The 11,884-nt window shown below is 44.9% G+C and overlaps 1 protein-coding gene across 1 annotated transcript; it reads left to right on the top strand.

Moving 5' to 3' along the window:
- Positions 1–940: 940 nt before the first annotated feature.
- LOC310754305 (uncharacterized protein) lies at positions 941–8,163 on the top strand. The gene is made up of 10 exons (XM_083596135.1): positions 941–1,415; positions 4,969–5,042; positions 5,165–5,202; positions 5,354–5,470; positions 5,703–5,782; positions 6,236–6,332; positions 6,495–6,578; positions 6,920–7,024; positions 7,424–7,469; positions 7,773–8,163. The coding sequence occupies exons 1-10, from the start codon at positions 1,396–1,398 to the stop codon at positions 7,823–7,825; spliced, it is 714 nt and encodes a 237-aa protein (XP_083452261.1). The 5' UTR covers positions 941–1,395; the 3' UTR covers positions 7,826–8,163.
- Positions 8,164–11,884: the final 3,721 nt, after the last annotated feature.

Below are 11,884 nucleotides of genomic sequence, written 5' to 3'. Positions count from 1 at the left end.
GGATTTTCACAATGTTCTGATGCAGCGTGAGGCATATTCCTACGTCTAAACCTTGTGCATAAGTTGCACTCATGAAGCTTAGAATGTAAGTCAGGGGTCAGCAAACTTTTTCAGCAGGTGGCTGGTCCACTGTCCCTCAGACTTTGTGGGGGGCCAGACTATATTTTTGGGGGGGAATGAACTAATTCCTATGCCCCACAAATAACCCAGAGGTGCATTTTAAATAAAAGGACACATTCTACTCATGTAAAAACACACTGATTCCCGGACCGTCTGCAGGCCGGATTGAGAAGGCGATTGGGCCGTATCTGGCCCCCAGGCCTTAGGTTGCCTACCCCTGCTCAAGGCAATAACTTTCTGCACTTCACGTTAACTCAGAAGACAGCCCAGTTGTGCTCAGATGCTCAAAATTCCCTTTTCACCTTTGAAACTTTGGAGGGTCTGTTTCAATTGACATCAGGACAGCTCAACTGGCAGTGCAGCTGCCTTTATTGCAGAGGCAGAAAGTTTCCTTCCTTTCATATTCAGGATTTCTGTACTTACATAAAAATTATAAAATTGTTTATGCTGTTTGTTAAAAGTCATGAATGAACTCTCACAACTTGTTGATAAGGTAGCTTGCTTGTGTTTCAATAAATAGTATAAGAGGAGCATTCATAGGAAGTTGCACTTTACAATCTAGCTTAGCACTGCCTACACTGACTGGCAGCAGCTCTGCAGGGTTTTCAAACCTGGGGCATTTCCAGCCCCATCTGGTGGAGAGCCTGGACTGAACCTGGGATCTCCTGCATGCAAAGCAAGTCCTCCCTAGGCTCAGGAGGCATGAGTTCTCTACTGTATTTCAAAAAATGTTTGGATGGGCTCTCTTTAGAAAAGTTGCAAGAAAATGTATGAGCTGGTTTGTGATAAAAAAGGGATCTGTAAAGCTGCAAACAGCAAGTGTCCCAAAGAGAGGGAGAAAACATCGGAACTAGAGAGGGTGGAGATTTGTTCAGGGTCAAGGTGGGTGGGTTGCCATGGAAACAGTGTCCTGCCCATCTCTGTGACATCTATTGCTGCCTGCATAAAAGACAGCAGTTCCACATCTCCTTCGCGAGTTAGTTGGGAGGAGTTGGCTGAGATAGAAGTGGGACGGACGAGCAAGCAATCTTGCTAGCTACGGAGCGAGCGAGCGAGCGGCCAACGGGGGAGATAGGTGTAGACTTTTCTTTTATTTGCTTCAACTTTTATTTTATTTGCTTCAACTTTATCATTTCATTTCTCATTTGGATATTTTGTGCACATATTTTAGACAGAGAGGAGTAGCAGTAGGGTTAGAGGCAAGGTTCGGAGTTACTGTTGTGTGAGGATTTTAAAGGAGTTTATTTTAAACCGGAGGGGATTTCACCTGAAGAGATGGCCAGCATCGTCAATATGTAAGTAGGATTTCTTCTGCCTCTTCTTTTTAATCTTCTGGAGCGAGGGCTTGGGGTCCCCCACACGGCCAGCACCCCCATGGAATTTAACATTTCCCCGAAGAGCTTAACTTCTCTTCGCGCGCGCCCCCTTTCCCTGCGGTCCCATTCTCCCTCAAATCTCATTGTAGCTCCTCTGCTTAGAGTGAGCTGCCGTTAGCGCCAAGGATGCAGGTTCGATACCCATAAGGTACAGCCGCATATTCCTGCACTGAAGGGGGTTGAACTAGATGATCCCCAGGGTAATTATTATTTTTTGGATGCTTTTTATTACATTCATAGCCCACTTTGCATCCAAGCAGTTTAAGGTGGTCTTTATGGCTTGCCTTTCCCCCTTACAACAAACCTGTTCGGCAGGCTAGGATGGGAGTGACTGGACCCAATATCAAACAGCGCACTTCGTGACTGAGTGGGGATTTGCACTCGGATCTCCTAGTCCAGAATTCTAACCACTATACACCCCCCGCCCTCGCTCCTACTCCTTCTCCGTTTCTCAACTCTTCGGACGCTCTGTCAGTCTTCCTGTCAGTCACTCTGGCACTAAGAGAGTTTTAATCGCATTCTTCGGCTCGTCTATGCCTTGATGCTTTGACGACCCTCCTAGAAGCCCCCTTAGTTCTCCAGGCTGGGCAGGGTTGCCTTAAAAGCATTATGCTTTTAAACGCGGGAAATGCTTCCCTTCTCTTTGCTTTGCCGGGGGTGGTGGTGGGGGGGTGGGGAGTGTTGGAATCCCCCCTCACACATGAGATGCACTACTGTGTTCCTGTGGAGAGCCGTTTGGGGTCTGTGGGTGCATAAAAAACACGGAGAGAGCCCTGGATCAGAGGGAAAGCCCATCTAGTCCAAACCGATGTGCCCTGTAAAACTCACAAACAGTAGCCCGCTCCTGCGGCTTGTCCCCTAGCAGTTGGCTCCAGAGGTAGAGTGCCTCTGTTCATGGAAGCTCTATATAGCGATGTTCGGTAATGGTAAAAGATGCTGTTTTTCTCCTCCAACAATTGGCGTAATCTGCTTCCCAGCCCGGCGGGCTACTTGTCCTTTGAGCATCAGGTGCCTGCAAATTTCAGAAACTGATTAAGTTCCCACCAGCGTTCTGAAATCAGATGATTCAAAGCTCTCCTTTCTCTCCAAGTCCACGATCATCTTTGATAACTCCTTCTTGCTCCTTTCCTTGTTGGTTTTTTAAATAATAATAAATAAATTGTTAAAGATTTCTTGGTTTACAAAAAAAAATGCATTGTCTCTTTTTTCAAGTTGTGTTTTCTACGGATCAGTTTCATTTGTTGTGAGACATTAGTGTTGCGTGCAGTGTTAGGTTTGGAAGAAAAGGGGGTCGGGGAAGAGGGGGGGTCGGGTGGCAATGCTTCTCTTCTACTTAGTGTATTTGTGGGTTCACTTGTCGCATTTCCTTGGTTGTGAGTAGTTTACAAAAAAAATGGATTGTCTCTTTTTTCAAGTTGTGTTTTCTACGGATCAGTTTCATTTGTTGTGAGACATTAGTGTTGCGTGCAGTGTTAGGTTAGGAAGAAAAGAGGGGGGGAGAGGGGGAGAGGGGGGTCGGGTGGCAATGCTTCTATTCTGCTTAGTGTATTTGTGGGTTCACTTACTATTCACTTGTCGCATTTCCTTGGTTGCGAGTATTTTATAAAAAAAGGGCATTGTCTCTTTTTTCAAATTGTGTTTTCTACGGATCAGTTTCATTTGTTGTGAGACATTAGTGTTGCGCGCAGTGTTAGGTTAGGAAGAAAAGAGGGGGGAAGAGGGGGAGAGGGGGGTCGGGTGGCAATGCTTCTCTTCTACTTTGTGTATATGTGGGTTCACTTATTATTCACTTGTTGCATTTCCTTGGTGGTGCGAGGTTGAGGGGGGTGACCTAGGGTGTGGTTGGTGGTCTTTGGTTGGCTGCAGGGAGATTTGTTTTTGTGCGTGAGTGGGCACCTAGGGTACAAATAACCAGAAACCTCGTCAAACTATACCTCCACAACAACAACTCCTCGTGGTAACAAATCAACAAATACCCGAGGAGATGCAACAACACCAAATTTCCGTGTTGATACGATGTCCTGCAGCCGAAGTAGCGTGTTTGTGTTATTGCTACGCTGCAAAGACTCCGTCTTCTCTTACACACACACACACACACACACACACACACACACAGCATTTTGGTTGTAGGCTTCTGTCTCAGCTTTTGAGATGTGTTGGGGAGGGGGGTTTACTGGGTTGTTTTTAACCTTTATTATGCATTTTGTGTTTTTATATTGTGATTTTTATATTGCAACCAGTGCTTTTTTTCTTAAAAAAAATGTTTAGGGGTAATCTCATTTTGACTCAAGAAAATCACCATTTTATAGTTCAAATCGGGGGAAATAAATGCAGTACAGTAAATGCAAAGATTCAAAAAATGTTTAGGGGTATGCGTACCCCTGCATCCCCAAGAAAAAAAGCACCGGTTTTAACTGAGACCTGCTGGTATAGGGCGGTATAACAAAGTGGGTTCTCCTTCATGGAGAGCATATGTTGCGGTGGGAGCAACCATGACATCCCCTGTTGCTGGGCGGGTTAGTTTGGATGGCCACAAATTTGATTGGGCACCCCCAATGCTGCTTGGGAAAATTGATGGTTGCAATTTTATTTGATTGATGTGGGTGCTATATAGGTCCCTGTGCACAGCGTTGAACTTCCTCTTTTCGCTGTGCACATCGGATTACCCGCCCACCGTCCCTTTAATTAGGGTTTGTTTGCGTTGACCTTTCTATGCCTGTCATGGGGTCGTCTGCTTTGGAGCAGGGGCCTGGTAGGAATTTTACTATTTGGCTGATTGGCTGGGGCCATTTGGGTTTGCCTACTGCGTAGCAAATCGTCACAACTTGTAAGGTTGCAGTTAGGCATTGGGGTTTTTTTGTTTTGGTTTTTTATTAAAGATTTTCTTGTTTTACAGAAGTATGTGTAATGTCTCTTGTATTTTTTCCATGTAACATTTTTGCAAATCAGTTTCATTTGTTGAGACATTGGGGGGGGAAGGGGGGGAGATGTGGGGGTGGGGGGGTCAGGTGTGGCTGTTCATTTGTTAATCTTTTGGTTGGTGGAGGGGTATGGATTGGCTGTGCCTGCCCCTCCAATGCTGCTGCTGCAAGGGTATTCCGTTAAAGGAATCCAGGGGCTCGCCATGCTTTTGTCTGTATCCCTGACAAAGGGCTAGGGCCCCAGGGAGCATTTGGGGGAGAGGTGTGAGCCTGGCTCCCAGCTTTATTCTTTCCCCAAAATTGTTTACCATTACTGACTTCCGTACAGGTGTGGTTGTCAGTTCTGTTCCTACCTCCAAGTGGGAACATATAGTCGCTAACCAATGCCTAAGCAACCACTCACTTACTGTAATTAAATAACTTTGTGGCCAAAATTATGCCAAAAACCAAAACAAAAATTATGTGTGAACCGTGTTTTTATTCAGGGGTGTCTTGGGGACCCTTGACACGCAACAACAACAACAACGTCTGCTCCTCTCCTTCTCTTCTAGGTTCAGGAGACTGAGGGACATGATTTTCGGGGAGAGGACTGAGCCCAAGACGTCCAGGGCTGCTGTGCGCCCAGGTGAACAAATGCTTCATTTTCATTTTGGAGCATAGGGAGGAGTGCTTTAATACTCAACTGTGGAAAATAAGTAGAAATGAATTAATGTGCCCCCATGTCTTTTCCTTCTTCTTTTGTTGCAGATGATTCAGTGACTGTCAGGCCTGTGGTATCACGTGTGGTTAGTATTTGAGAAAACAGCACAGTACATACTAAATCCCTCACCCACCCACCCCCCATCCACCAATGCTGTTTATACCCCCATTTAGGCGGTCTCAGATGCAGAGAAGCCCTCCCGCCGTGAATTGACAGCCTTACTCTTGCCTTTTCAGCAACAGGAGAAGGATGAGTCGTTCCTCTCTTGCGTGCTGGCCACTTGCTCGGAGGCCCGCATGAGAGAAAAGGACACGTTGAGGTACTCCAAAAATCTGGCCGTCAAGGCAATTGCGGTGAGTGACAGGTTGCATGAGGTATCCAGGGGTGAGGTGGGCAGGAGAGCTGGGGCGGGATTTGGGGGGTGTTGGGCAGAAGGAAGGCTTGGCGGGGTCTGACCAAGAGAAGGGTTGTGCAGGCATTTGGCATTAAATTGCCAATTCCTGCCCTGAGTTTGGGGTTGGAAGAATCCAGCTGATGTCCATAGGGAACTGACTTTCCCCCGCTCTGCCCTCTGTTCTCTATCAGGAAATCATGGGACGGATTCCGTGCTTTACGCACCCTGAATTGGTTCTTGCTATGGCACTGGAGGCTCTTTACCAACTGAGGTACGCTGGGTTCTTTGAGCTTGACAACGAGCTGGGGGGGGCAGAATGTGGAAAGGTGTTACCAGACCTTGCCACTTAGATTGGAATTAGATTGGAATAATTGCTTACAATTTCTTGAGTTTTTTGCGTTCAAAAAGCTTTACTTACGCAGCAACTATTTACAGTATGAGTGGAGATGTGAGAGAGAAAATTAACTAAGACCTAGAGGCTTGCATACAAAGTGCCAGGTAGACTGCCACATAAACAGTGCCCTCGTATGTTTATTTTAATTTTACCTTTATTCATTTTATCCTGTAAAATTTATACACTGCTTGATTGTAAAATGTGGTTTAAGCTAACACATGCATTCACTAGAAGTTCAAGAGAATGTAATGTATTTGATGCCCCCCCCCCTCAATATGAGGAAGACTCCAAGGAGACAGAATCTAAAAACTTTTCCCTCCATCTCTCCAGCCTCATGAAGCCCAAATTGCCACTGAAGCTCCACAGCCTGATTGTGCATGCAGCCTTTGCGGCTGTCGTTGAGGTGAAAACTGAGCCCGACAGACATGTAAGTTGTTAGTTTTGAAATTTGACTTCTATGGTTATTTCTTCTTCTCACACTTTAAGTATTGCACCCATTGCTTAACATCTGATCTCTCTTTCTTCTGCTTGGCACATCCTCTCCCTCCCTCAACGGACCCATGTGGATGAAAATTGCCATTGTCTACAGGAGCTGGACGAACGTTTTACTCTGATGCTGGGAGGCCTCCTCTGGGAAGCCCCAAGCACTAAGCTCCTGAACTTGCTGATGAATGTAAGTATATTGATGGCATCAGTGGCTGTTTTACCTAGAAAGCTTTCATGGAAAAGCCGCCACCTAGCATACACTTTCTCAGCAGTGCACCTCTTGGGCCCTTCCCCTCTTGGAAGGCAAGCTGGCCACATGGAATAGCCAGCAAAGGCCCACTTGCCCAAACAGCTAAAGGAGGGCCTTTGACGCAGAGCTACAATTTGGGGCTGGAGGACATTGCCATTTTAGAACAGTTGAGGACAGTGAGAAACGGATCTCTCTCTGAGCGTGTAAGGGGCTTCACAGTGGTCTGTCTCTTTCACCCAGACCAGCCCCTGATTCTGAGGTCTTCTTTCCTCCCACAGGAACTGAGAGGTTACGCCAAAAGTCCAGTTGCAGCGGAGAGGCAGCTGGCAGCCAGTGGCATCGGCTCGCTGATGTCCTATGCCAAGGCGCTCCGTCGCCTGAAGGTAAGTATCTCACCTTTATTTATTAATTCCTTTGGCACACTTACATCTCACCTTAACAGCCCCAAGAGGCTCCCAGAGTGGCTTACGAAAGGATTCCCACAGTCTGGTATCAGGCACACAGCACAATGTGTGTCCCTGGGATGCCAGACAATTCTGGAGACATTTCCTGGCCTCTTCCTTGGTGTTACACTTCCACCTCTGCCTAGTAGGCTGCAGGACCCATTGAAGTCGCCTGGGGCAAGGGATTGGGGCCAGGCAATAGAACTCACTCATCCCATGATGGAAGCAAGTCTTCCCTGGCTTGGGTCTGCTTCCATGTTCTCTTGTACCCATTATTTGTGGAGCGCTTAGTATCAGATCGGTCATCTGATCCAGTACTGTATTTTCTTTTCTCTACAGAATGTTCTCGTCCCTCTGGAGCTGGCTCACTTCTGCCCCAAAGAAGGTAAGACCCACAGCCTGGGGATGTGGGACTCACTTTCCAGACTAGGGAGGGCCCACTCAGTAGCTGCAGTATCCTTGCTTGAAGCAGACCTCCTGGGTCATGTGGCTATGAAATCCTGCCACAGGACAAACGTGGCTATTTCCCTCCAGGGCCAAACTGTAGGCTTGGAAGGAGTCATTGCCACCAAAGACAGCCTCCATAAATAGAACCCCAGCCCTGTATGGTTGAATGGGTACCAGGTAAATTTGGTGAACCAGTAAATGTGACATAAATTAATCTCTCTTCTCCTTCATTCTCTTCCAGATGACATAGTGCTTAGTGTCGATTTCAATTACGCGGAGAAGACCGAAGTCTAAGTTTCGAGGCTCAGCAATTATGGAGTGGCAATTTTTGCTTACTGTTTCATTGTGTGTGTTGTTGCTAATTGTGATCATTGCTGGTGTTTTAGAATTATTTCCTATGCAATAGTACAGTGGTACCTCAGGTTAAGAATTTAATTCTCAGTCTCAGTCAGTTTTATTGCACATAGCCAAAGGCTGCCGCAATGTACACAAAATTATTTGATAATTAAAAGAAAATATACTGAATTGATAAAAAAAGACTTAAAACATTTATATTATTAAAACATTATGTACTCTAAACAAAGCTATACAAGTACCCCAATGTACAAATAAAAACATTAAACAATACAGTGGTGCCTCGCAAGATGAATGCCTCGCAAGACGAAAAATGCGCAAGACGAAAGGGTTTTTCGGTTTTTGCGTTGCTTCGCAAGACGATTTACCCTATGGGCTTGCTTCGCAAGACAAAAACATCTTGTGAGTTTGTTCGCTTTTTTCTTAAAGCCGCTTGAAGAGGCGCAGTTGCGACGGACCGTGCTTCGCAAGACGAAAAACATCGCAAGACGAAAAGACTCGCGGAACGAATTAATTTCGTCTTGCGAGGCACCACTGTAAAATTCATAAGCTAAAATCATCACATGGTCACTAATGTTAAAAACAATATCAATTAATACAGTGTGCAATTTATACTCAGAGTTTGGTGACAAAGATAGAGCATAGCCTGAGGTAGGTAGGTAGGATCAAATAAATTCATCTCCTTTACAGTTAATGGCTACCTCGGCTATATAATTTGCTCTAATTTTCCTAGCAGCAGTTGCAAAAAGTGCTACCCGCCAGGTCACATACTTATCTGTGTCTGCAAGGAGATATAAAATCATGTCAAGGGGGTTCTGGCCAGGGGACCCTGTCATTATAGGTACCAAAAATATTTTTCTTGCATCATTATATAACAGACAGTGCAAGATATAATGCATAAGGTAAGAATTTAATTCGATCTGGAGGTCCGTTCTTAACCTGAATCTGTTCTTAACCAGAAGCATCACTTTAGCTAATGGGGCCTCTTGCTGCTGCCGCAGCACGATTGCAGTTCTCATCCTGAGATAAAGTTCTTAACCCAAGGTACTATTTCTGGGTTAGCGGAGTCTGTAACCTGAAGCGTTTGTAACCTGAAGCTTCTGTAACATGAGGTACCACTGCACTTTTAAATTGCTTTTAAATTGTTGCTTTTTAAATTGTCCTTGTAAAGGAAAGTGTTCTGCTAATGTTGATTGTATTCTGAATTGCTTCAAGAAGCCTCATAGCAATGAATAATATTAAGAGTAATAAGTATTTTACCTGCCTTAATTATAATAAAGCATTGACATGCATATTTTAAATTAGTGGTTAAGGTCTTAAACTACATATTTTAATTGTTTTACATCTGTATTATTTACTGTGTTATAGCTTATAGGTCGGGACGCGGGTAGCGATGTGGGTTAAACCACAGAGCCTAGGACTTGCCGATCAGAAGGTCGGCGGTTCGCATCCCCGCGACGGGGTGAGCTCCCGTTCCTCGGTCCCTGCTCCTGCCAACCTAGCAGTTCGAAAGCACGTCAAGTGCAAGTAGATAAATAGGTACCGCTCCAGCGGGAAGGTAAACGGCGTTTCTGTGTGCTGCTCTGGTTCGCCAGAAGCGGCTTAGTCATGCTGGCAACATCACCCGGAAGCTGTACGCTGGCTCCCTCGGCCATAAAGCAAGATGAGCGCTGCAACCCCAGAGTCGGCCACGACTGGACCCAATGGTCAGGGGTCCCTTTACCTTTACCTTTACCTTTACCTTATAGATTTCAATATTAACCTACATATATATCTACATGTTCTCTATCTCTGTATAAGTCCATATTCTGGTTTGTGAGTGTAATAAATCAATTCATTCATTCAATAAAGCTTTGGTGATTTTGCAATTCATTAAATTGTCTCTGCCTCCATTTTTTGGTATCAAGGGAAACGCTTTATAAAATACCGTATTTTTCGCCCTATAGGACGCAATTTCCCCCCTCCAAAAATGAAGGGGAAATGTGTGTGCGTCCTATGGGGCGAATGCAGGCTTTCGCTGAAGCCTGGAGAGCGAGAGGGGTCGATGTGCACTGACCCCTCTCGCTCTCCAGGCTTCAGGAAGCTATCCGCAAGCCTTGCGAGCCCGGGGGAGTTCCCGCAGGGCTCCCTAGGCTTGCGGGCAGCAGCCTGCAGCCCGAAGCATGGGGCGCGCTCCGGAGCGCGCACTGGGCTTTGGGCAGATGTCCGCAAGCCTTGCAAGCCCGGCGGGAGTTCCCGCCAGGCTTGCAAGGCTTGCGGATAGCAGCCTGTTCTGGGGGCTGGGGTCGGAAATAATTTTTTAAACATTTATTTCCCCCCAAAAAAACTAGGTGCGCCCTATGGGCCAGTGCACCCTATAGGGCGAAAAATATGGTAATCAGAAAACATCAGGGTTGTATTAGTCAACATTAGTCCTTTCCACAGCAGACCTATTTAAATTGATGGGCACAAATTACATGGATGTGTTGATTTTGATGCATCTGTTCTGTGTAAAACTCAGTTCACTACTAATCACAGGATATCATGGAATTGTAGAGTTGGAAGGGACCACAAGGGTCATCTAGTCCAACCCCCTGCAATGCAGGAATATTTTGCCCAACATTAGGCTCGAACCCACAACCCTGAGATTAAGAGTCTCACACTCTACAGACTGAGCTATGGGCAGATATATTTTTTGATAAATTGTCCCTTTAAAACATTTTGGTCTCTGCAGGAGTTGCTATGCCTAATCATTCCATCTAGTTCTGTCAAAAGGGAGGTGGGGGTTGTTTTCTGATTTCTTAATTGTGATTTTTTTTTGGGAAGGGGAGGCATAGGTGGAAAGGAGACACTCAGATGGACCAGAGTGAAATGGGGCCGAGCCTTTGGGGCTTCTGGATGGCTTGGGGAATTTTAAAAGTATCACATCCAAACCAAAACTCTGGGTTGTTGGATGCCCCTGCCTTCTGTCATCATTTGAGTTTTCCTCTGTTTCCCTTTCAAGCTGCTGTCTGGAAGGAGGCCAAAGCCGACTTAAACTTAATAATGATTATAACAAAACATTCATTCAACAGCCAGAGTTGAATGAAGACGATGTGCTAGGATGAGAATGAGATGATTAAACCATTCTGCAACAACACACACACACACACACACACACTGCAATCCGAACCCCAGTACTGTTATGAGGACAGTGGTCACAACCACATATTTAAAGAACCGTTGCACTAAGAGTCACAGATTCACCAAACACATCCTGGGAACCTCTGTTTGTTAAAGATCTAACACCTCTCAGCACCCTTAGCAAACTACAGTTCCCAGGATTCTTCAGGGAAAGCCTGGACTCTTTAAAGTGGTGTAAGAGCTTTAAATGTGTGGTGTGGAATTCCTCCAAAATAATTGGGGAACTGTGCAACCCTCTCTCTCTCAGGCTACAGTCCTGGCCCCAGGCTCAGGAGGAGGAGGGTCCTTTATTAGATGTATCCTGCCTTTCTATTTTCATGGGAGCTAAACCATCAGAACTACATAAATCAATTATAATAATCAATACAATAAGAACAGCAATAAGAATTATTTACCAAATCTAAATAATCTGATAGAAAGTTGAGGGACGGGGTGATCTCTCCATCAGCTGCAGTCTTTGGACACAACATTTCAATGAACATTATTGTTGTTGTTATTATTTATTTTATTTCTATACCACTTTATATTTTCAAGGAAAATCTCGAAGCAGTTTACAGCATATTAAAACAGAAATAAAACAATCTGAAGAAAGTCAAATATTGAGTATACAGTTAAAGCAACATAGTTAACAAAAAACGAAAATATTAAAGATTTCAAAATAAAACATTACAAAGGAAGTCAACTACAGAATACATATTTAACACAAGTTAACAAAAACAAAACAAAAAAACTTAAGCATTCCCCCCCCACAAAAAACCAACATTGCTAAGTAAAGTCAAATATAAAATGCACATTTAAAACAAGAGAATAAAATATCATAAGCATGACACGGCTGTT

This window comes from Podarcis filfolensis (assembly GCF_964270895.1).
Source record: "Podarcis filfolensis genome assembly, chromosome: Z".
In the NCBI taxonomy this organism is placed as follows: Eukaryota; Metazoa; Chordata; class Lepidosauria; order Squamata; family Lacertidae; genus Podarcis; species Podarcis filfolensis.
This window is presented reverse-complemented; position numbering and strand designations above follow the sequence as displayed.